The following is a 27628-nucleotide window of genomic DNA, read 5'->3' on the forward strand; positions in this document are numbered from 1 at the left end:
GGGGGTTTCAGTTCTACCTCAGACGACATTTATAGTTGTTGGAATATTATTACAAAATTCATGTAGAAACAATTTGCTATTGAATAGAAAATTTAAATAAATAAGAAGATGAAATAGAATAGTTGCAAATGTTATGACTGAATTAACCAACGAATCAACTGAAATACAAAGAAATTGTAACGTCCGAAAAATTAAGACACAAAATTTCAATTTTTATATTAATAAAACCATTACCCAAAACAATATCATAAAACCATAGTGAAATCAGAGTATGTCAATAAAAATCTCAATACATATGAGTCATATAAAATGCAAAACAATGTAGTGTGTGCAATGATGTCATCCCGAGCTCTTCCCATTCGAACCAGAAATACCTGAAATATAAACTAAAAACCGTAAGCACAAAGCTTAGTGAGTTCCCCAAAATACCACATACCATACATATCAAACATATAATGGGCCCCGCCCGATATCGAGCCCCGCTCAGAACAAATCTGTCAGTCATCAGGCCCTGCTTAGCATCGGCCCCGCCCAGTATACATACAAACACATAAACACATGCAATAATCACAAAGATAAATAACATACAATATAATCATCAGGCCCCGCCTGGCATCGAGCTCCGCCCGGTATACATATCAGATATCATACATGCAAGAGTCACGCATACAACTAGCATCCTAATCATAATAAACTATGGGCCAACATTGGTGCCTTCGACCCGCCAAACATAGTGAGGAAACTCACCTCAAGCTGCTGAATCTCTCAAATAAAATCTCGGACTGCTGATCCGAAAATCCCCGTGCTAACACGATCAAATAATATCCAATTAATAATTGGTCCATAATCCAAAATTGGAATCCTAGTCTGAAGTCCAACCCTCAGGGTAAAAGTCCATTTTACCCTTTCCTCACTTGGCCCAGAATCCGAGGCCCAATCCAATAGTATCAAAAGACTAATATGGCCCAACTTCCTAATTAGGCTCAAAACCCATCATGGGCCTAATTCCAAGAAGGCCCAAAGCATTATAATGCCCCAATATCAAAATACTATAGTCCCAACTAGACCCAAACCTTAAAAGTCCAAAATATAGCCCAATACGCGAAAGTCAACAAAAGTCAAACTGCTGAGTACGTTTGGCGTACTCAGACTTACACTCAGTGTACTCCTTTCGAGGCTAATACGCGCAACGTACGAGATGGGTACGCCCCGCGCACTCTGCAGACAACCAACCCAACCCATTAAACACTTAATCGGTTAAGCCATTAAGCCAAACTCTCAGATCTGATCCCAAATGGTGACTTAACACGTACAACAAGCAACTTTACTCCCATACATGACTTAATGGGACCCAAAACTTAAAAGAACCCTATTAAGGATCCTAACACATGCATGGACTAATATAACTCATAAAGATTGCATTTTTATGGACAAGGGACCTCAAAGGTGGTAAGATCTAACATCCATGGCTTCTGGAGTAGACCATAATCTCAAATATGGCTTAAAGGACCCAAAAATGCACAAATAACACCCTAAATTCGATCTAGCGTAAGGAACCATCAAGTTGAGAGCTTTATTCCTAAAATAGCTTGCAAAGATGAAGATGATTCTGGATCTATAAGCTCAAGTCACTCCCAAGCAACCTACAAGTGTTCTTCTTCCTTCACTTCACCAAAAACACCACCAAAACTCACTTCCAAGTTCAAATCTCACAAATGGCAATTAAGGTTTTGATCTTAAGGTATAGAGAGATGGAGGTTGTTCATAAGGAGGCCCAAGGGTGTCATAAGTTGTTTAAATAGGGCACAAACCCTAAAAATTAGGGTTTTCCCCTGCATTGCATACGTCCTGCGTACTCCCACGTATGTGGATGCATCCGCGATCCAACCAACGAGCCAGTACGCTCATCGTACTCATAGAGTACACCCCGTGTACTTAGCTAGGGACTAAAATGAGAGAAATTCTACATTAAGGGTTAAAAAAAGAAACATACCACCAGACTCGAATGTTACATAAATAATGGTCATAACGGAATGTCGTATGTCTCTTATTGTTTGTTTCGAGTAATTAAAGTGTGTATATATTATTCTGTAATTTAACTCTTTATATGAACTACATTTGCTTACCTGTGTAATGAAGTTTGTATACTTTAGATTGTATGTGTTCGAGTATTGTGTTGTCTTTATGCAATTGTGGTTGCCAATTATACGAAAGAAGCTATTTGTATATTGAATATGAATATTGCTTTTGTTTTGATGTATGGTAAGTGCATTTTGTTAATCTCTCCATGCATGCCATGTGGTCGATTATTGGTTTGTAGTCAGACTTGAGAGTACTTTCTAGAACGTATTGGATTTGTACTTATGTGTGATTGATTAAATCTTGGAATTACTATAATTATGGTGTGAGTCTGTTTTGTGCTGAAAAAATCGATTTATATAAACATTTGCACCACAATTCATGTTTTTAGCTACAGAAACTTAAGCTCTTTGTTGTGTACTTTGCAATGTTCTCATTTTTGATGTACAACAAATCCATGTCTCATTGCTTGGAGGGATCAAACACTTGTGTGCTTTCCTGCTACACTATTGTGATCTTTAATTGTACAAACAATCAAGAGGCTTTGAAGATCCTAAAATTTTAGCAAGAGAAACGATGTATATGCAACTACCCTTTAGATATGAGTTTGCAACCTTGATCTTTTAAAGTTTAATAGATATTAACTTTTACACTACTAGTTATGTAACGACCCAAATTTTCAAATAAAATTTTCATTTTTAATTAACCAAACATTCCCATAAAATGTGAAATATCAATGACAATTATTTTCAAATCCATAACATCAACATTTTATTTCAACTATCAGAGTGTCCCATCAAAACAAATGTTGGAGAGTGCATGCCGCGCCTTCAAGCCTTGCCCTTTCCCTTAGGCTCAGAAGTACCTGAAACAAATCAAAAAACTGTAAACTAATGCTTAGTGAGTTCCCCAGAACATACCCCACACAGTCCACATAATCACATATACCATATTAGCTATAAAAGCTACATAAACCACATAAGTCATGCATACAACATATATGGATGTCGTGGGCTCTCTTCAGGGTCTTACTCAAGGATGTCATGGGTTCCCCGCATGGTCTTACACCTAAGTGCCATGGGCTCCCCCCATGGTCTTTAATAGGAAATCCATGGGCTCTCCACATGGTCTGACATCCAAGTGCCATGGACTCCCCCATGGTCTTTCATACAAGTATACCACATATACAACTAACATACCACATAGCATATAATTAACTAGAATACCAAGTAGCATATAACCAACTAGTGTACCACATATCACAAAATAGGCCGGCCTTGGTGCCTTTGACCCATTGGTATGGTGAGGAGACTCACTTCTATCTGCCGAATCTGAAATCTGCTCTCCTAACAATCCGTGAACACCCGTGCTGAACAATAATACAATTAACCCAAGGTTAGGGCTGAAACATAATCCAATCAAAGAACCCAAGCCCTAAGTCTTTTCATAATGGCCCAAAAGTCTTCCTTTGTTAATGAGCCCAAAGTCCATGTCCAAAATCATTAATGGGCCTCATGCCTCAATAAAAGCCCAACCATAGCAATCATGGCCCAAAACAGATAAGTTGGCCCACTAACTCAAAACATGACTAGGCCCATGACTGATTAAGGCCCAAAGGGCTTTCAAGCCCAAAACGAGTCCAAGTCCATCTGAGTGTGTACGCCCTGCGTACCACTTCTGTACGCTTAGCGTACTGAGTCCATGAGCTGTACGCGCTGTGTACACTATGCTACGCCCAACGTACAAACAAATTAAGCACTTTTTCCATTAAGTGCTTAATACTTGATGTTCTAACGTCCAATCTTTAGATCTGAGTTCATTAAGACGTCCTAAGGCATAAAGTTGGCAACTTTATGCCTTTGCATGTTCCATATGCTCCCAACAACCCATTAAGACCTTTCCAAGAGTCCATTTTTATGCTAGGAATGGACCAAAGGACCTCATATCTATCCTCCCTAAACTATGGAGTTGCTCAAACTCTCAAAAGGTGGTCCAAGAACACAAAAAGGGACTAAAGAGAAAACCTTAGCTCTAGAAATGAAAATAATGACCAAGGTGAAAGCTTTTTACCTCCTTAAGCTTCCTAGGCTGCTCAAAATGTAAGATCCAGAAGCTCTTCTTCGTTCAAGCTTGTTTCCTCCTCTTCCTTGTAGCTAACACACCAAAAGGATGATGTTTAAACACTCACAAGCTCAAGAACACACACTCTAATAATTTTAGGGTTTTCAGGGACGTTTGAGGGTGAAGGAGGCTAGTTAGGGTGAGGCTCAAATGAGATAAGGATGCTTATATAGGTCTTAAGTCCGGAAATTAGGGTTTGGTCCTCTGTTGCGTACGCCCCGCATACGTGAAACTCCTCCGCGGTCCTTCCTCCATGGTACGCTAAGCGTACCCTTAGGTACGTCGGGTGTACTAAAAGGGACCATTTTTGCCAACTGAATTATTTAAAGGGATTAAAATGGTTTACCTGATTTGGAGTGTTACAAGTTAATTGAAACGTACATTGGTTTTATTTTCTATAATAAACTTATATTTGCTTTATTCATGATATAAAGATGATCCAATTATAGGAAATATACGGTAAAAATGATAATATTTAAGTTCAAAATAAGTTTTGTAGGAAATTCATAGTTTCATATGTAGTTTTATAAAAAGATTTACAAAAAAATACCAAATGACACACCAAAATGCAAAAAAATACCAAAAAAATGAGCTTTCCAAAAATGACAACGAGTCCGAAAAGGTCTTCTGCGAACTCATGCCAACGGTCAAATATTATGGACATTTTCGTAATTTTGTGAGTCCATAGTATCCTTTCTGTAGAGTAATGGTACTTCTACGAACTTATCAGTATAAATTTCAGTAATTCATATTTTTTTGCCTTTGGAATGCAGATTTCTTTATCCTATCTATAAATAAAAAATTACAACTAAAATTCCAAACAAAAATCTACATGCCAGAGAAAAAAAATGAATTATCGAAATTTATACATTTAAGTTCGCAAAGGTACTATCAGTCCGCAAAGAAGGTACTATAAGTCCGCAAAGAAGGTAATATAGACTAAGGTTCCGTACTTCAGACTCACACAAATTACAAAAAAGTCCCTATATTCGACTGTTGGCATGAGTCCGTAGATGACGCTCTGCATACTCGTTGGTCATTTTTGAAAAACTCATTTTTTTTAATCATTTATTGGCACTTAAGTGTGTCATTTCGTCATTTTTGACAAAATTTATTTTCTAAAAGAGCAAAGTGGCATGAAATTCTACTTATAAACGTTTTAATAATATAAAGACCGAAAAGTATATTTATGTAAAGTAGAAGGCGGTAAAATGATGAAGTCTCATGAAGCAAAAGCATATTCCTCACCGAAAGTCCAACTCAAATTATAATATTACTTTTGCTCCTCGGAAACTTCCTCTACTTTACGATCATATAATATAGGAAGCTTCATGGACCTTTTAATAAAGAAATATAAAAATTATGATTTTTTTTTTCTAGAACACCTATCAAACACTTTTTAAATTCTATTTCTAAAATCATCAACGTTTTAATGGAATAACATCTTTTGATACAACTACTAGACCAATCACTCTTTGTTATGATTTCTTTTCTAAAATATGACAAACAATCAAAATGATATGGTCCATTTAGATGGATATCAATGGGACAAATGAGAGGGGTATTGATGCAATGGGACTATGGATGGGTATTGATGATCATAATCTTCTATCTAATAATTATGAAATTATATCATAAATTTAGTTTCGTCCAGTCAGTTAAGTCAGATATATGATTTGTAATTAACTATTGGGTTCGTGTTTGTATTGGGTATTTCAGTTTATAATCTTAATAACTTAACATTAACCTAGTGAAATTTCCATTACATAAATCTCATTCACAATCTTATCCAAAAAAAAATCCAACATAATCTTTTTTCCCATCCAATACAAGATTTAGTTTGATACTTCTAGCTCAATACTAGGTTCGAGTGAATATCATTTGTTTCAACCACCAATTCCATCAACCAATAACACTAATATACAATATGGATTTTTCATGGATGGAGTTCACTAGTATATGTAAATGATTAAAGTAGTGTTATTAAATAATATAAACATATGTGTATATCATATATAAGTCTAACAATCATCAATTTAAACATTCTCCAACAACGACACAAAACCCTAGTTCATTCCCAAATTAAAGAATCGAGAACACATGATTACTCACCTTTGATTGAAGTTAAGAAATGATCAAGACTTGATACAAGGGATTAGAAGCTCTGAAGATTTGATTGAAGTTTATCGGATGATCAAGACTTACTACAAGGGATTAGAAACTCTCAAATTTGGTGCTTTTACCTAAAATCACATATTAAACCCTCCTTTCACCTCTAAAACGAAAAGTGTATAGAAAAAAAAGAGTATGCCATTGTTAGCAACTTGATATCAATTCTCATTTTGAGTCGACAAAGGCCTACACAGGTCGCACAAAGCAGCCCCTTGTGGCTGTTTGGACAACACATACTGAGCCTAAATGAAATAATGACTCTATTTATTGTGGTCGCGCAAGAGGCTAGAAAATAACATTTTTCCAATTGTTACATCAACCTTTACCCAAGCCTAATGGTCCTACAAGCAAGCATCAATCCAAGACATAATAATAGCATATGAGGGGCCAAATGTCTAGAAGTGAAATACATACATGGAAAGAGTCTTCAACAAAACACTCATATTTAGTTCATGTATGACAAGTACACCATTAGCATGGTGCACTTACTAGAGGATTAACATATCTTTATGACATATATAAGGAGGTCTAAGGTTAGGATGCTACATTACTGAGAAAGATAACTTGGGATGATTTTGCAATATAGCTTGAAGATCATCGAGTTTTAATGAAGCACATTGTATATATATATATATAAAAAGGATTGAAAGACATTTTGGTGGAAGATATCCGAGGGAGGGATGGTTCGTTGTATATATTGGGCTTCACTGGAGATTGATTTAGGTTCTTAAGGTATGTCCTTTGTTTGGTCCGACGATTTTGGCACATAGTGCAAATGTTATCCAATGTCGAAGCTCAAGGTAACATTTATGCTATTGCGTTGGGAATGTGTTTATTCCATTAGGAGTGTTTTTTTTTTTTTTTTTTTTTTTTTTTTTTTTTTAATTTTTTAAATTTTGGGTTGTAGATGCATTACTATCAAGGTGGATTGTTGTAATATGTGATATGAAATGTTACCATCAACATTTCATGACCCTTGTAATCTTTGGAGACGATCGGCCTCCATTACATGTTTGATGTTGTGTTGTGGGCACTCGTCTAAGGCGGGCGGACTTTTGGAATTACAAATGTTTTGTTGAACTTCCACAAGCTTCCCTATTCAACACAATGACAATGATGGACATTAAATTAAGTCAGCCCTTGTCCTTGTGGTCACTTTAGCCCTGCCAAAGTTCTAGATTGCCGGTTGTTCATTTATAAATGATCTTGTAACCTCCGTTTAATTATTATTGATCAATAATAATAAATACATGGCGTATGTATGTCTTACTCTGTGAAGGTACACAATCACCCTGATTGTAGAACCATGTAAATGTCTGTTTATGAGCCCAAATATTTGATATCTCTTCGGGTTTGCTTTTTTGCATTGTTGGATATCTTTGGTCTTTTACCCATTGGTTCATTGGTAAGAAACAAAGTTTACTACATATATCGGTAAAGCAATATAAATAAGTCTTTTACCCATCATCATAAATAATCATTCCTAAACCATGTTTTTATGTAAACCGGAAGCAATAAAAGGAGGCCTCTACCTGGTGCTAAACTAAATCTTGAAAAAAGATATCTCTTTCATTCTTATGTACAATTTTTACCTCATCATGTTGTCTTAGTCTGTTGTGTGGGACTCCTCTACCTGGCTGGTCATCACAAAGCTTGGAAACCTCAAGGTTATGTCCCTGAATTTTAATAATAAAAAAAAGAAAATTATGAAATGAAGACCAAAGATCAAAGTATGTATGTATGGCTTACATTAAATGAGGAAGAGTCATGTTCTTCAACAATGAAGGGTTCTTGTCTACATATTCTTTCCATTCCTCTTGATCAATCCGACCATCACCTTTCGTATCTGCTTCTGTAAATGTCTGAATAACAAACAAACATACAGCCATCACAATTCACAACCCAAGTGTGTTGACTGTTGAGGTTTCCAAACAACCAATTGCTATTTATTACCTTATCTACCATCGATTCGATTATATCATCTGATAGATCAAGATCAGATTCATTAAGAAGGGCCGATACCATCTCTTTCAACTGCTTTCCATTCAAAAAAAAAAAAAATAATTTTCAACCGGTAAAACTAAAACACACAACAAACAGATACCAAGTTAAAGTTACCTCCTCGCGTTCAATGAAGCCAGTGCGTCTTAGATCATATAATCTGAATGCATCTGTAAAAAAAAAAAAAGATTGATATCACTTTCTAATCATTCTTATTCGAGCTACTGTGTCTGTGTCTTCCAAGAAAGCAGAGGAAAACTTGTAACAAATGATTAAAAACGCAAAATTAATTCTCACACAAAATTTTGTCTGCTTGAGGAGCTTTTGGATGAAATACACCCAACGAACGGACAAACTCGCTGAAGTCAATATGCCCACTCCTATTCACGTCAAAAAGATCAAATATCTACAAAACCAACACAAAAAATTGTTATTCACCATCGATTGATGTTTGTTGATATCCAATATAAGATCAACATTTTTGTCTTTTCGTTCGAAATAAAAATACACAACCCTACTTATTACTTACCCGATCTGCAAACAGATTTCGTTTATCATAATCCCTGAATAATGCTAGGTGGAATTCATCCTGTCCAAATATAAACAAAATTATTTGCATTGACAATATTATCTTTAGCTTCCAAGTCCAACAAATATTATACCTTCCCTATAACCCCATCATCATCAACAGAACTGCTTAGTTTCGAGAATAGCTCGTATAGAGCCTCCACCTCATTCTCAGTAACTGCAACACTTGAACTTGTTCTCAGTTATATATTACAACACAATTCTAGCAATGCCCATCAATACAGCAACTAAAGAATTGCTAAAAAGATGATCAAAAAAAAAACTTACAAGGGGTTTCGGCAGCAAGTGCAACAGGATCAAAAGAAGGTAACTTTCTGTAGCTCTTTGGAGGAGTTGAACAAAAACAACCCATGATATTGAATATTGATAACAACAACGATCTTCTCAACTTCTTCTATATTATATCACCAAATACTTTTCTCACTACAAGATTCAAAAAGAAAGAGAGCTGCATAATCTCAAACAACCCTCCAAACCCACAACAGCTTTTGATAATATTTACTACCACACATCCCATCTGATGAGCTATATTCCTGTAAATAACTAGAAAAAAAAAAAAAAAAAAAAGACCCTCATTGAAACGGGTAATGAATGAACACCAATTACAAAAAGGAAACATCATCTTTTAATTAACAAAAAGGCCACACAGACACAATTATATGAACACTGATTCAGTGGAGCTGGTAACATATGACCTAATTTCAGAGTATAAAAATCATTCATTCAAATGATAATCATACATTAACCATTTCACCATTAAAAAGCGACTCCAATAATGAAATATCAAATATTCATCTACGCATGACCAAAAAGATTAGCATTATTAAATCCAATACACTTAAAATCCGACAAAAAGAAACACAAAATCAATCAAAATAATAGATTAATGCTTTTAAAAAAAAAAAGTAGGCTAAAAAGGTATATTATCAGATAATCCTAGCATCGATCAATTTAGATTAATCCCCTGCGTGTGTTTCTCAATAAACATCATCATAAGAGAAACTTACATTTATTCGTTTCGATTGGAAAGCGTCGTAAATATCGACGACGACATTGATTTGGCTGCAGAAATTTACCGTTTTCCTGTGCGAAGATCGAAGATTGGAGGGTTTTGCTTGGTCTTTCTGAAAATGATGTTACCGTTAAGTCAACGGAAGACCCTTTTTCAGTGGGTTTCCACCGCAAACAGACAAATAAATGAGTAGATTACATGAATAATCCCTTTAATGGGGAAATATGATTTTTTAATTCCTAACGTTATTTTTTTTTTCCCAATCGGACAGTCAATAAATCTTTTTTTTTTTTTTTTTTAGAAAATTGCAAATATAACAAAATTTCTTAATTACTTTGTGGCTATTAAAAAACCCAAATTACAAATATAGCCATGAAAATCGCAGATGGATTAAGCTCATTTGCGATTTTAACATTTCATCGTGCTTTAGCGACTTGTACGTTCGCAGATGGTTTTTTTTTTAGTTTTTTTGATTTTTTCTGTATAAATACTCAATCTTTGACTGAAATCGCAGATGAACTAAGTTCATCCCTGATTTCCTCTCATCTCACCTGCGATTTTGCATTTTTTTTTAAATTTGACTACAAAATTGATAAGGTTTAACTACGAAACAAACTAATTATATATAAAGTTTTGCAAAAGATTATCAATTTAGTTCTTATTTCTTTGGAATATTTGTTTAAAACATCTCTAATAAAATGAATTCTCAAACAAAAACTTTGAAAAATATTTGAAAAATGAAATCTTTCATAGTGCCTCTAGAGAGAGAGTTCTTCAAAAAAAAGTTTGAAAAATGAAAGAAGAAAAAAAAATACGATTTTATACTCTTGAAAAAGGGGAAATTACAGATGAACTGAGTCCATCTGCGAACGTACAAGTCGCTAAAACACATATGTGCTTTAACGACTTGTACGTTCGCAGATGGACAAGTAAAATCGCAGATATACTCAGTCCATATGCGATTTTGATGGCTATTTTTATAATTTGGGTTTTTTTAGCTATTTTCACAAAGTATTTAAGAGATTAGACTATTTTTGTAATTTTCTCTATTTTTTTCGTCATTCACATAAATAAAATGACTATTTTACTTTTATTTAATTTATTATATATATTATTATTTATCCGTTGACTATTATTTGATAATAATTATTAAAAGGATATTGAGACTCACCAACTTTACCTCACCCACCCCACTTTTATATCCTTATTTAGGGATTATAAAAACCGAACCACAAACATAAATAATTGACAAACCGAAATGAAACAAATAACCGATAGTGTGGTTTTTTATTTTGTAAAAAACAAATATTTACGTTGCGGTTCGGTTTTGTATTACATACCACACCAAAAAACCGCACCACACCGCACCGTTTGTAAAAACTGCATACCAAAAATCACTTTATGATATTTAAAAATAAATAATGTATATTTACCAATTTAATATCTATAAAATATATTACTATTTTTAAGTTTTTTTTTCAATTACAATTTACTAAAGAGAAGCCAAAAATGAGATTTTATTTTCAAGATTTAGTTTCAAGAATTACGAAATGTATATTTAGCCAAAAAATTTATTTATTGGCCATAGTTTCGATATTTTCTTTTGATATTTTCTATGTTAATAGTTAACTCACTACAAAGTCCTTTTATATTTGTACGGCTTATTATAAACCCAAGGAAATATGACTATAATCCATAAATTTTATGGTTTTTAAAACCATCCAAATGTACAAACCGCACCATATTTGTTGCGGTTTATAAACCGAACCGAACCATATATAAATCGAACAACACTTAAAACCGCAAACTACACCAAAAACAAAAACCGAACGGTGCGGTTTTAACAAACTAAAAATCATTCTATGCGGTTTTAGCAAAAAACCACACCACGCTCTGAAAGAACCTCTTTCGATAAAAACTACATAATACTCCAAAACATGCTACATGCATATTTATAAAATAATATTTTACATTGATAGTTTAATTACATAAACTGGATACAAACCGACTATTAAGATTTTTACAATATTTTATATATTACATAACTTCCCATGAATTTATATACTAAATACAAAAGCTATAATATTATCTATTCTACATCTTCTACCACTACAAAACTATATTGGATGCTTATCACCTGCAATAATTAAACACTGAGAGGGATAAGCGGGTGATGCTTAGTGAGTTCAATAACAATTACAACGTTATGCCATATATATATATATATATATATATATATATATATATATATATATATATATATCAATATGACTGAAACAAAGAGGGACAAAGAACAACAAAGGTATATGTGTATCATATGACAAACTTTCCATATCAACAGATGATCCGATTCAAAGATTTACAATCAATGAGAAACAACAATTTCAATACTTGATATACATCAATAAGACTTCAGCCCAAGTGGCGCAGAAAATACAATTTCAGAATATCATTTTACTAGAATACACAGGCTTTCAGCCTTATCTTAGCATTCTGCCAATGCCAAAGTGGTGCTTATGTCATACACTTCATGGCCAAAGGCTACATACCTGTACCCAAGTGATGCTTATGTCATACACTTCGTGGTCTAAGGTGTTGCTCATTATCATAATAACACGGAAAAGCACATTGTACATATGACACATAACATACAATTGTCCCTATATTGAACTCACTGTGAATTTAACCGGGGATTAAAGTATTAATTTGGGCAACACTTCGACTTTAAATATGACTTTCTGTGACGAAACCGGAGATTTTAGTTGAAAATCGGGCCTTACTCGGGCAGAGTTTCGACTTGAAAATATGATTTTCTCGGGAACTTCGGAGTGTCGGGACTTGCTTCGGGTGTCGGGGATGTTCCCTAGGCTTCGGGGGGTTAAAAGTAGGTAGAGAAGAAGTAGAGAGTGAGAGAGAATATATTTTGTAAACAAAAACCCGGAGGTCTTGCGCACTACGCGTAGCGTGATGCGTGGCATCAGACGTGTCAAGTACGTATGATACGTGTTGTATGCGAGAGTTTGGGCTACGTGGCCAATCTTGGACTGTGAACACGAGTACGCTGGGCGTATTCCGAATTTTCAAACTTCAAAAATTCGTATCTTTTGCATACGAGCTCCGTTTTTGACGTTCTTTATATCCACATGTAGGTGAGATGATACTCTACAACTTTCGTTTAGACTCCGTCGGCTAACTTTGACTTTATTTTTAAAGTTATATTTTTAACGGGCCGGGACAGGAAAAGTCCGTTAAAAATTCATAACTTCTTCATCCGATGTCCGTTTTCGTTTGTCTTTTTACCGTTGTACTAGTATTGACGAGACATTCAATTCTCGTTTAGGTTGCATCGGCGAAAAATCACTCGATCTTTATTTCGAGTTTTTAGCTGTATACTGCTATACCGAAACTTAGAAAAATCATAACTTCCTCATACGAAGTCAGATTTGGACGTTCTTTTTATTAAAATTCTCGGTTTAACGAGTACTATGACTTTCATTTAGATCATTAAGCCTAAAAAGTAGTTTATTGAAAACTCACTTTTTACGTCATACGACGTCGTGCCGGTTCTGTCGCGAAACTTCAAATAGTCATAACTTCTTTGCTATAACTTGGATTTCGATGAGGTTTTCGCCTAAATGTTTCTAACGAGATTCTTTACAACTTTCAATAATATAATTGTACTTATTTTCAAATTTATATTTTCGTTAATTTTAATAGTTGACATTTGATTGGAATCTCATAAGACTTCCAATACTTTCTGAAATGATTCTAAACATAGTTTTACTTCAATCCTAGTAAAAATTATCTGTTAGAACTCAACGCTCATAATCATATAATATTTCATAATATTATTTACTTTTAAAATTACAAAACACGATAACTAAACGTGTATGTTACAAATAGCTCATCCCTTTGAGGATTTCGTCCCCGAAATTACAACGATTTAAACAAATGAGGATATTTCGTTCTTATCTCATTCTTATTTTCCCAAGTATGATTTGGGCCTCGATGGTGTTTCCACTTCTTTATTACGCAATTCAGTCGTTCTTTCGTTTACGATCTCTTCAGGCTCTTTTACATATCTTAATTTATTATCCAGTTTCACCTCGGATAACGGGACCATTTCATCATATATGCTCAAACATTTACGCAGATAACTCACATGAAATACATCATGTATACCTGCCAAATCTTCAGGTAATTCTAAGCGGTATGCTTGTTTACCAATCATTTGGATGATTTTGAAAGGGCCTACAAATCTAGGACTCAATTTTCCTTTATTCCCAAATCGCATAATGCCTTTCCATGGGGATACCTTCAGCATTACGAAATTACCCACTTGGAATTCTATGGGTCGTCTCCTCCTTTCTGCATAGGACTTCTGTCGATCTTGGGCCGCTTTCATTCTTTATCGTACAATTTGAATCTTGTCAGTGGTGTCTTGAATCATTTCAGGGCCTCTAAGGATTTTCTGTCCTATATCACGCCAGCATAATGGAGTACGACATTTCCGTCCATATAGTGCTTCATATGGTGGCATTTTGATTGAAGCGTGGTAACTGTTATTATATGAAAATTCGACAAGAGGTAAGTGTTTGTCTCAGTTACCACCGAACTCCAAGACACATGCACGAAGCATATCTTCTACTGTTTGGATCGTTCTCTTCGTCTGACCGTCTGTCTGGGGATGATAAGCTGTACTGAGAGCAATCCGAGATCCCAATTCACGTTGCATACTAGCCCAAAAATGAGAAGTGAAGCGAGTATCACGATCGGAAATAATCTTTAGTGGCACACCATGTCTTGCAACAATTTCATCCAAGTACACTTGTGCGTATTTCACCATTGGATCCGTTTCACGCATGGCGAGAAAATGTGCACTCTTAGTTAGTCGGTCGACAATTACCCAAATGCTATCATTCTGTCTGGAAGTCTTCGGTAATTTGGTAATAAAATCCATGGACAGCTCCTCCCATTTCCACATAGGTACATTAATACCTTCTGGACTATCATATGGCTTTTGGTGTTCCGCTTTGACTTGTAAACATACTAAGCATTCCTTTACGTATCTTCCAATGTCTCTCTTCAATCCAGGCCACCAATAATCATCTCGTACTTCATAGTACATTTTACTTGTACCAGGATGTATTGACAGCTTAGACTTATGGGCTTCATCTAAAATCTTCTGTCTTAATCCACTAATCTTTGGAATCCATAATCGATTCTTGAATACCTTCAATCATCGTGGATCATCAAGTAAAACATCAACATAATGCACCATCCCTTCTTTATTCACATTTTCTGGCTTTAAGGCCTCTACTTGCCATTTCTCTAGTTCATCAAGAATAGTGAACTTTACTGTAGTGTGAGTAATAACATAACACACACTATTACGATAAACCTTACTGCTAAGTGCATCGACAACTACATTGACCTTTCCAGGATGATACAAGATTTCACAGTCATATTCTTTGATCAGCTCCATGGCTCGCTGTTGTGTCATATTCAAAGTTTGCTGACTGAATATATACTTGAGACTTTTGTGGTCGGTAAACAATTGGAATTTTGTACCAAAAAGATAATGTCTCCAGAGATTTAGGGCAAATATTACTGCAGCGAGTTCGAGGTCATGGGTGGGGTAATTCTTTTCATACTCTTTTAGTTGTCTTGAGGCATAGACTATTACTTTACCATGCTGCATCAACACACAACCTAGTCCCAATCTTGAAGCGTCGCTATACACAGAAAAATCATTATCACCTTCTGGAAGTGATAAGATCGGAGCATGAGTCAAAAGATCTTTTAGAGTTGAGAAAGCTTTTTCTTGGGCTTCACCCCATTTGAACTTTACTTCCTTTCGTGTAAGACTTGTGAGAGGTACAGCTATATGCGGAAAATATTTAATGAATCTCCGGTAATATCCCGTGAGACCTAAGAAACTGCGAATTTCAGAAGCATTACGAGACGCTTCCCAATTCCGAGTGGCTTCGATTTTGATAGGATTTATGGATATACCGTCACCAGAAATCACATGGCCGAGAAATTGAACTTGGCGAAGCCAAAATTCACATTTCGAGAATTTAACATATAATTTCTCCTTTCGAAGAAGTTCTAATATTTCACGAATATGAATGGCATGATCAGATTTAGACTTGGAATAGATTAGAATATCATCAATGAATACAATGACAGATCTATCGAGCATTGGACGACATACCCGATTCATCATATCCATGAATACGACAGGAGCATTTGTCAAACCGAATGGCATGATAAGGAATTCGAAATGCCCATAACGAGTACGAAAAGCAGTCTTCGGAACATCCTGCTCGTGTACTTTCAACTGATGATAGCCAGATTTCAAATCAATCTTCGAGAAATAGCTAACACCCTGAAGTTGATCAAATAAATCATCAATGCGAGGTAGTGGGTACTTGTTCTTGATAGTCACTTTATTCAGCTCACGGTAATCAATACACATTCGCATCGATCTATCCTTCTTCTTGACAAACAACACTGGAGCACCCCAAGGAGAGGTACTCGGTCGAATAAAGCCTTTGTCAAGTAATTCCTGCAGTTGGATAATCATTTCCTTCATTTCAGCTGGCGCAAGATGATAAGGAGTCTTTGCAATTGGGGCAACACTAGGCATAAGGTCAATTCAGAATTCTACTTGCCTGTCCGAAGGAAGTCCAGGCAAATCATTGGGAAAAACATCAGAATATTCGTTAACAATGGGAACATCATTTACAGTTTTCTTCTCCTCTTTTGAGATATCAACTGTGTAGGCCAGATAGATAGGGCACCCATTCGATATAAATTTACGAGCTTTTAGGAAAGAGATGATTTTTAAGATTTTGAGTCTTTCTTCACCGTAGACATAAATAGGATCTTCCCCTTCAATAGGAATATGTACTATCTTTTCGTAACACAAGAGTTCTGCGTGGTTCTTTGACAACCAATCCATGCCGAGAATAATGTCAAAGTTGGGCAAGGAGATAGGGATCAGGTTAGCAAGAAAATTATAGCCTTCAATTTCTACGACACAATTCCTATAGATTTTATCAGCAAGTAATGATATACTTCCCGCAATATCTACGTGAAATGGTTGCGCGAGTGCATAGCAAGCAATTTGAAAAGAATGCGCAAATTCATGAGATACAAAAGAATATGAGGCACCAGAATCAAATAAGATGTGAGCAAGTCTAGAGTTGACAAGAAATGTACCCTTCACAACATTCGGGTCCTCGCGTGCCTCCTCTGTGGTAATCTGAAATGCACAGACTTTAGCTTTTGGCACCTCCTCCTTTTTAGTTGGAGTACTCTTTGGTTGTTGAACAGGAGCTTGACTTCTCGCCGGTTGTTGAACAGAAGCTTGACTTCTCGCCACCTGACTAGTAAGAGTAGGACATAAGCGCTTCATGTGACCAGTAATACCACAAGCAAAACATGTAACATCCTTCATTGGGAAAACGGGCTTCTTGTGGCCTATTTTCCCACATCCAAAACAGACCACTGATCCTTTTTCTAGTCTGCATTCTCCCGGATGATTCTTTCCACAGTTTCGACACGATGGCGATTGAAGAGAAAAAGATTGTGACCTACCGCGACCATGAGAGGTATTATGAGATTGCACTTGTTTACCAGGACCAGCTCGAATATATTGAGTTGGTGGAATAGAGGAAACTGGAACAGTTCGATCAACACGTGGATGCTTCGGAACAGAAAGAGTAGCACCACGAATCTCTAAGTCATGCTCGCGCTTTCAGGCATACTCAACAGCTTTATCAAATGATAGAGCATCCCGATTGCTCACGAAATCATGGATTTCATATCGTAATCCTTCCATGAATAGCTGAATTTTATCATCTTCTGTTGGAATATACTTTGTAGCAAATCGTGCTTTTTGATTGAATTGAGTTTCATATTCATTCACGACCATCCCTCCTTGCTTAATTTCAAGGAACTCTTTCTCCAATCTTCTCCTCATATCTAGAGGACAATACTTTTCTAGTAAGCGAGTTTTGAACATTCCCCAAGATAAATTCTCCTGATCATACTCTTTAAGAGCTTCAAATGTTGCTTCCCACCAGACCAAGGCTTCTCCGGTGAACATTGTGGAGGCATAATTAACTTTGACTTCATTATCACATGAGAGATACATAATACTTTTTCCGTGTTCTGGATCCAAGTAAGAACAATAATGGGATTAAGGGCACCTGAAAACTCCGTAGCACCACTACTCTTGAAAGTTTTGAATGAAGGATGTCTCGCCTCCCCTGTTGAAGATTCTCCGATGGCTTTTTCTTTGCCTTTATCACCATTCTTTTTGTGTTCTTTGAGAGTCTGTCGAATAATACCAGTAAGTTTACCCAAGAGTCGCTCCTCACGAGGGTATATTGGAGTGTCTCCTTCATCAGGACGAGGATCTCCACCCACCTCTGGCGTATGGCTACTCACCTGTTCAGCCATTGCTCTGAAATTTGGAGTAATATAATATTTTAGAATATTAGGATTTATTATTACCTAATACTTTACTTAATTCTTTCCTATGGTTTGTATCCATATACTTATAATGAATCTGTTCATATATTGAACTTCCAACGGTTTAAGTCTAAATACCAATCTGTGGTATTTAGTTCACTTAAACTACTGCTCTGATACCATGATTGAAAGAACCCCTTTCGATAAAAACTACATCATAATACTCCAAAACACGCCTCATGCATATTCATAAAACAATATTTTACATTGATAGTTTAATTACATAAACTGGATACAAACCGACTATTAAGATTTTTACAATATTTTATATATTACATAACTTCCCAGGAATTTATATACTAAATACAAAAGCTATAATATTATCTATTCTACATCTTCTACCAGTACAAAACTATATTGGATGCTTATCACCTGCAATAATTAAACACTGAGAGGGATAAGCGGGTGACGCTTAGTGAGTTCAATAACAGTTACAACGTTATGCCATATATATATATATATATATATATATATATATATATATATATATATATATATATATATATATATATATATATATATATATATCACTATGACTGAAACAAAGAGGGACAAAGAAAAACAAAGGTATATGTGTATCATATGACAGACTTTCCATATCAACAGATGATCTGATTCAAAGATTTACAATCAATGAGAAACAACAATTTCAATACATGATATACATCAATAAGACTTCAGTACGCTGGGCGTACACCATGTACGCTACACGTAGCGTGATGCGTGGCATCAGACGTGTCAAGTCCGTATGATACGTGTCGTATGCGAGAGTTTGGGCTACGTGGCCAATCTTGGACCGTGAACACGAGTACGCTGGGCGTACTCCGAATTTCCAAACTTCAAAAATTCGTATCTTTTGCATACGAGCTCCGTTTTTGACGTTCTTTATATCCACGCGTAGGTGAGATGATACTCTACAACTTTCGTTTAGACTCCGTCGGCTAATTTTGACTTTATTTTTAAAGTTATATTTTAACGGGCTGGGACAGGAAAAATCCGTTAAAATTTTATAACTTCTTCATCCGATGTCCGTTTTCGTCTGTCTTTTTACCGTTGTACTAGTATTGACGAGACATTCGATTCTCGTTTAGGTTGCGTCGGCTAAAAATCACTCGATCTTTATTTCGAGTTTTTAGCTGTATACTGCTATACCGAAACTTAGAAAAATCATAACTTCCTCATACGAAGTCAGATTTGGACGTTCTTTTTATTAAAATTCTCGGTTTAACGAGTACTACGACTTTCATTTAGATCATTAAGCCTAAAAAGTAGTTTATCGAAAACTCACTTTTTACGTGATACGGCGTCGTGCCGGTTCTGTCGCGAAACTTCAAATAGTCATAACTTCTTTGTTATAACTTGGATTTCGATGAGGTTTTCGCCTAAATGTTTCTAACGAGATTCTTTTCAACTTTCAATAATATAATTTTACTTATTTTCAACTTTATATATTCGTTAATTTCAATAGTTGACATTTGATTGGAATCTCATAAGACTTCCAATACTTTCTGAAATGATTCTAAACATAGTTTTACTTCAATCATAGTAAAAACTATCTGTTAGAACTCAACGCTCATAATCATATAATATTTCATAATATTATTTACTTTTAAAATTACAAAACACGATAACTAAACGTGTATGTTATACGCTCACCTCTACTTATCCCTTCCTCTTTCGTTGAAAGTTCACGACTCTCTATTCCTTTCAACTTTGGCCACATCCACCACTCACATTAGGTGACTCTTTAAAATACTAAATAAAAAGTAATACTATGGAGCTTACTATTCTATAAAAGAATATAATATTTATAAATGTATATGTTATTGTCATTATCTTTGTTTTGTCTTGGACATTATCTTCATCTCTGATATTGTCCATGAATTATCGATCTCGATTTTAATAGGCTCTAAGTTCAAAAGATAACGAGTTTCGGTATGCACCTCTATCCCTCTAGTGCCAATGGTAAAATAGGCAGAGTAGGTAATAATTTGAGTTTTATCAAATTATGTAAATGTTAATTATAAGTCATAAAGGGTAAAGTTGTATTTGTGTCGGTTTTAATACTATAAATAACTAATATTTTAAAATGATTAATAATAAATCAGGTAATATACTTTTATTAAATTAATTGCAATTTTGGGATATTTTGACTCATATAACATCGTAACATCTGTTTTATTTCAATTTTTAAGTACATTTGTTTTTTAGAACAACAAGATATCTAGTGTACGCTTCTTGATAAGTTTTATGCAAAAACAAACAAAACTTAAACTATTAAGTGTACATGCAACCCTAATAAAGATCTATGTATTTTCTCTATTGAATATATAACTATGAACATCAAAAGGAAACCATAAGAACACTAGGTTTTTTTTCGAAAATACTAAAGAAAAGGTTTAGGGTTACATACCTTTTAGTTGTTATAGCAAACAACTAGAATTCTCTTTTGAAGATCTCTTGGAAGCAAACACCACAAATGTCGTGTCTCTAATGGAATCCCACCCAAACTAGCAAGAGGAAAACTATAGAGAGAGGAGAAGAGAGCCAAGATTTCGTCTAAGGCTCTTAGAGGGAAGTCATGGACGAAATTATGGGCTAGGGACCTCCTTATATAGTTGAGGAAATTTGGTGCCAAAGCCAGGGTTAAATGGATTTGCCCTAGACCCTTTGCTTGGCGACCAAGCAGCCCAAACCCCTTGTCCAAGGGGCCTTGGACGAAATCTCCTATGATTTCCCTAGAGATTTTCGTCCACCTCTTCCAAGGGGTTCTAGAGCCTTCATTTCCCAATTATTAATAAATAACAAAACAGTCCCCGTACTTTTAATTAATCTAATTAATCCCAAAATTAATTCCAATTAATTTCTGATTAATTATTAATTAAATAATATGATTTCCAATTAATATATTATTTTCATAATACATTAATAAAAATAATTTATTATTCACAAAATAAATTAATCTCTCTCTCTAAAAGTCATCCTGTCCAATTGTTAGGTTTGAGGGCAACCAAAAAGGACTGTGCTACTATCAATTCAAGTTTATACCAATTATAGTTATGAGCTTAGACACCCAATTCAACACTTCTGAGGTCCTGATGGTACGAGGATTACGAGTATGTCAGGCGTACTGGTTGGTACGCTGAGCGTACTCATCAGAGTGGGTCTTGGGCTTGTTTCGGGTCGTGTGTGGGACTTAAGGACTTTGGGCCCTTGTTCTGCCCTAAGCTTTTGTTGTATTGGGCCTTTAGGGCTTGGGCCCATTTTGGACATAGATTATCTATTGGGCTTCGTGGCTAGTAGCATTCGGGCCTTGATGGTCTAGGCCCAATAAGGCAAGGAATAAGTATCTTTCTCACTTAAGACCAGGATTTAGGGTTGCGAATTTCAGGCTGGATTATTGACCTAATTTCTAATTAGGATTTCTTTATTTGTGATTTAGTGGGGATTTCCGGTTCAGCAGCCCGATTCTGATTAAGAATCATCTCAATCCAGAATCATGTCACTATGGTCCATCCAAATTAATACCATATTTCCAACTGTCCACAAGCAACCAATATTCAGTAAACCTAAAATGTTCTTGACAGTTGTTTAACAACTCTAGTCACCCAAAACTCTAGTCCTTTTTCCCTCTCAATGCGCAAGACATTTGGAAAAATCATAACAAGTGAATGTTATAGCATATGTAATCGATCCTATATCCAAAGCATATGAGACTCGATTCATTATGTCTTACATAAGAACCTTGTATCTCTTGCTATAATATTTTCATATATTGAATTTCCTATATTGAATCATTTCAACATGATATTTATATATGTCCAACACTAAGTTCTATTAAACCATTCAATCTAAACTTTTAGATTTGAAACGAACTATGAATGCCCTCTTCCTTAAGTATATCATAGAGAAACACTTCCCAAACTTTGCAATTTGCAAATTAAAAACTTTGTTCCCTACGAATAGTATTGCCAACACACACAATACTAGCATAACAATTATGCTCCCATTAGCATAACAATTATGCTCCCACTAGCTTAACAATTACCCAGAAATCAACTGGACTTCTAGAAATCAATACTTTTGACTTTCTTACTAAAGTACAAATTTTTGATACGTGATGCTTCGATAAGTCTCCAACTAGACTTCTTAAGCTTATACACCTTCATTGGATTACTTACATGTGTGTTTAAAACCTTTCAAAAGTTATAGATATATGTACTGAAAGTTCAAACAACTCTTTGCCATTTCTCACAATTCAAAATACAAAGAGGGATGCCGTAATCATATTATGAATTTGAGAACACAATTAACATAACCATTAACCATGTTGATCTTTATCAGATCTTTAAAATATACTAGGGAAAGTGTTTTCTCATAATTATTCTCATAACTTAAATCGAAACATTTTGCCACCTAGATTTTATGGTGTATACGTTCCCATCCATGTGAATCTATCATTTCCAACCTACAATCATAAGATAAGGTTAGGGACAAAACCAAATTCTAGCTTTCCTTCATGGACTGAACTTGTTATTCTAAACTTCTTGCCCTCTGGTAGCACAAGGGCCTACCAATGCTTCCGTGTTGTTAAGCATCTCACCCATATTGATCAATATACTTTCAGTAACCAACATACTTTATTTTTTGTAGTCAAATGAGAACCATAGAACTCATTAGCATTTACAACTCAACTGGAAGGTGCACAGAAACAAGAATGTGTCAACTTAACACGATTGGTTGTCAACCTCAGGTCGTGTGCTAGTGATAACTAAAAGGTTTATTGTCGACTGGCTCTTGAAACTCTAAAGATCAATAAGACTCCTACTGACTTCTTGACATATAAGTTTTTCTCTCAAGGAATATTCCTTGACGAGCTAAAACAAATATTAAAAAATATATGTGTATTCCCAACAAGAAAACACTTCATAGAACTGGTATTAGTTTATCCATTGTTTTAACCAAAACATCACAACTTCCAATTCCAAATGTACTAGAGTAAGAAAACATTACCACTCCACATTTCATGAGGTGTTATAAACCAACTTAGTATGAAATAATTTTTCAAGATACGATCTATAGTAACTAGAGCATGGCTCTAAAACTTGATTGTAAATGAAGTATGACTTATCTCTCAGTTGAACCATTTCAACAATATCTGATTCCTCTTCTTAGTCATACAATTCCACTAAGATGTTCTTCGAGGATCAATTGTGATATAGTTCCACAGTCATTAAGATGATCATAAAACATGATGCTAAAGTACTCTCTTTTCCTTTCAGATTGGAGAAACTCTTATATTTCTGCCTAATATTTTCTTCTTATTCGTTCTACTACTATTTGAATCTTTTTAAAGTATCAGAATTATGCTTAATCTTATAAACACAATCATATTTACTGAAACATCAGTAAATCATGATGAATAGATTTTTCATCCTTTAAGGTAGATCTGAATAGTCCATATCAACATGTACTAGATCCATTAGTCCTTCACGCGACTCACATAAACATGTGATCAATGAATTAGTCATAATCTTCCAACGATCAAGATTCTCATACATCACGCAATTCAAATTGCATGACTCCAAGTTTCTATCCATTTGAAACTTGGGCAATGAAAATCCTTTTCTACTTAGTTAATTATGACGCTACCACAAACGATATAATAAGAATCAAATCAACAATTAATATTGCAAATAGTAGAAATGTAACCAACACTTTCATTGATGCCATTGTAAGGAAATATAAAGTAAGCCAACTAGATAAACCAAAATTTCACTTGTATTGATAATAAACGAAAAATTGGAACTTCTCCTTACAATGCATAAAATGAAAACTATGTTTCTAGACATCTCCTAAGAAATCCATTAAATTATCCTAACTCCCAAGCAGTAGCTCCAAATTCTGATCATCGAACCATGCGACCGAAGTCCATCTCTCACGATCAGATTTAGCTCACTCTTCTTAAGCTTATTTCTTTCTCTTAGATCCTACAATAACATCAAAATGTGATCATAACATCTTGTATTAAGAGTCTATGAATAGGAATTTGTTAAGATAATGGATGTACATGAAGTAGAGTCACACAACTTGGCTTCACTATCTCTGATATATTTCAGGTACTTTAAACAACTTCGCAACCAATGTCCCTTAAATTGGCAATAGAAACAAATGGACTCTTTGGGGTAACACATGGAACTATTCTAGAACTAACCTTTCTCTTTACCATACGATCAAACTGTTTGACCTTGGACGACCCTTTCCATTGGGAAGAGAAATATTTTCTGGACCACCATTGTCACCATTGTCAATGTCCATGGAAATTTTGGAATCAGACCATTTAAGCATTTATGCTTCAGATGTGTTCTTAAGCATTTCTACTTCAACAACAATCAACATTTGGGTCAGATTAATTAGGGTCACGTCAATATTCATCATATGAAAGTTCTCAATGAACTGACCATATAACTTAAGAAGTGAAAGAAGGACCAAATCAATGGCTTGATCCCTTGGAAAAACGACACCCATTCTATCCAACTTATCAATGTGCGATTTCATTTCTAGAACATGCGCACACATATAATTTCCATCTTGATGTCTGCATGCCAATAGGGATTGAGTAGTTTCGTATCTTTCAACTCGAGGAAAACATGACGTGGGGAGAGTTACTGGAGGAGGAGGAGGAAGAGTTGGAGAAGCATGACGTCCAGTTCCACCATTTCCAGAAGAAGAGAAAACATTTTCACCTTGATTAGAAAGTGGAAGATCATCTTCAGAAGAAAGAGGAAAGCCATTTCTAAAAGAATAAGGAATACCATTATTGTCTTGACTTGACATCTATAATGGGAGAAAATAGAATTCAATTTATTTGATTTTAATCCTTAATTATTAACCCATAAATTTTAAATTAAGGCTAGGATCCATTTTTTCGATTCAAACTTTGAAGAGGGATGTCGTAATCAAATTCGAATCTATTTTAGGTAGGTAAGCTTTTACCAATTTCAATATGAAACTCATAAATCTTTTGAGATCCATTGAATCTAATAAATGGTATGTTTAATCTCGGATTATGCTATCACTTTAGTGATCGGGACGCCGATGATCACAAACGAGATGTGAATAACCATGCAAACTTGCTTGACAACCTCGATGTCATTTATCATCTCACATTGATGTGCCGGTTAACCACACGCGCTCCATCAACAACGATAATTTTTCGAGATGTCCATCATATCTCTTTATAGTCCCTATTAGTGTGTCGGTTAACCACACACGCTCCACTAACGACATATAAAATATGATGTGTTTTTCATGGATTAGCATACAAATTCACATTTTCCTAAAGTAACTAAGATTGAGATTTTAAATAAACGGGCTTAGTTACTTTTAATATGATTATACTTTTAATGAGAATTTATTTGTCCTATCAAACCTGTTCGGCTAACGACCATCCACCATATAAGAGAGCGGTGGGTAAGAATGGATACCCAATGACGGTCATTTTATAGGTCGCTTCCTTAAACTCCCGTTATAGTATGGCTTCGTGAATGAGGCGTACTAGCGATTCGACTGTGTTATTCTTATACATATAGTAATAATTAAACATTTAATTTTACATATAGTATAAGGTGTATCTTAAAACATTTTCAAAATACTAGGTTTATATTTAAATTTCGAAATTAAATATTAATTTAAATTTAATAATAAACCAAATAGTTATCTATTAATTAAACATTTAATTAATCATGTAGGATTATCCAATTAAATTAATAAAATAATTTAATTTAATCCTCACCCCTAATTTTTGAAAAAATGGGTGCAGGATTTATCTAATTTTATAATTATCCTATTTAATTATATAAACTAACATTTACCAAAATTAGGAAACCCTAAGCACATATACCATTTTCGAAAATGGCTTGCTTGGGGAGGAAGGTAAAGGTTTCAATCCTTACCGAAAATTGAAAACTTAGGGATCAAGAAACCTGGCCCTAAAATCGATTACTTGGGAGGCAAGGTAAGGGTTACAACCCTTACCCAATTTTCGAAACTTACGGTCCAAGAAACCCTAATTTTGAAATTCTTGGCCTACATGGTTTAATTGCCTTAAACCCTAATTTGATTAATTCAACCATTATATCAAATTCAATAGAAAACAAGCCAAGCTCTGATACCACTGATATGTTTTATGCAAAGCAAACAAAACTTAAACTCTTAAGTGTGTATGCAACCCTAATAAAGATCTATGTTTTTTCTATTGAATCTATAACTATGAACATCATAAGGAAACCCTAAGAACACTAGGTTACTTTCGAAAATACTAAAGAAAAGGTTTAGGGTCATACCTTTTAGTTGTTATAGCAAACAACTAGAATTTTCCTTTGAATATCTCTTGTAAGTAAGCACCACAAGTGTCGTGCCTCTAATGGAATCACATGCAAGCTAGCAAGAGGAAAACTATAGAGAAAGGAGAAGAGAAACAAGATTTCTTCCAAGGCTCTTAGAGGGAATGCATGGACGAAATTATGAACTAGGGACCTCCTTATATAGTTGAGGAAACTTGGTGTCAAAGCTAGGGTTAAAGGGATATGCCCTAGATCCTTTGTTTGGCGACCAAGCAGCCCAAACCCCTTGTCCAAGGGGCCTTGGACGAAATCTCCTAGGGTTTTCCTAGATATTTTCGTCCTCCTCTTCCAATGGGTTCTAGAGCCTTCCTTTCCCAACTATTAATAAATAACAAAACAATCCCTGTACTTTTAATTAATCCAATTAATCCCAAAATTAATTCTAATTAATTTCTGATTAAATATTAATTAAATAATATGAATTCTAATTAATATATTATTTTCATAATACATTAATAAACTATTTATTTAATTTATTATTCACATAATAAATTAATCTCTCTTTAAAAGTTATCTTATCCAATTGCTAGGTTTGAGGGCAACCCAAAAGGATTGTGCTACTATCAATTCATGTTTATACCAACTATAGTTATGAGCTTAGACACCCAATCCAACACTTATAAGGTCTCGATGGTGCGAGGGTTGAGAGTATGTCGAGCGTACTGGTTGGTACACTGAGCATACTCATCAGAGTGGGTCTTGGGCT

The 27628-nt window shown here is 34.9% G+C and overlaps 1 protein-coding gene across 4 annotated transcripts; it reads right to left on the reverse strand.

Annotated features, from left to right (window-relative positions):
• Positions 1-268: 268 nt before the first annotated feature.
• LOC145123822 (calcineurin B-like protein 7) lies at positions 269-10149 on the reverse strand. 4 transcript variants are annotated; one of them, XR_013715340.1, is made up of 12 exons: positions 9969-10133; positions 9229-9504; positions 9036-9118; positions 8903-8962; positions 8671-8779; positions 8491-8543; positions 8326-8406; positions 8122-8234; positions 7965-8048; positions 4150-4232; positions 3396-3448; positions 2756-2944 (listed from the first exon to the last, which is right to left on the reverse strand). XR_013715340.1 is itself a non-coding variant. In XM_079059033.1 (10 exons), the coding sequence occupies exons 2-9, from the start codon at positions 9311-9313 to the stop codon at positions 7979-7981; spliced, it is 654 nt and encodes a 217-aa protein (XP_078915159.1). In that variant the 5' UTR covers positions 9314-9504; positions 9969-10133; the 3' UTR covers positions 269-374; positions 7965-7978. The 4 variants fall into 4 exon arrangements, 3 of the variants coding, with proteins under 3 accessions (XP_078915159.1, XP_078915158.1, XP_078915157.1); XM_079059033.1 differs by lacking the exons at positions 2756-2944; positions 3396-3448; positions 4150-4232 and adding an exon at positions 269-374; XM_079059032.1 differs by lacking the exons at positions 3396-3448; positions 4150-4232.
• Between the last annotated feature and the right edge of the window lie 17479 nt (positions 10150-27628).

This window comes from Lactuca virosa, chromosome 7 (genome assembly GCF_052849685.1).
Source record: "Lactuca virosa cultivar CGN04683 chromosome 7, Lactuca_virosa_CGN04683_v6, whole genome shotgun sequence".
NCBI lineage: Eukaryota > Viridiplantae > Streptophyta > Magnoliopsida > Asterales > Asteraceae > Lactuca > Lactuca virosa.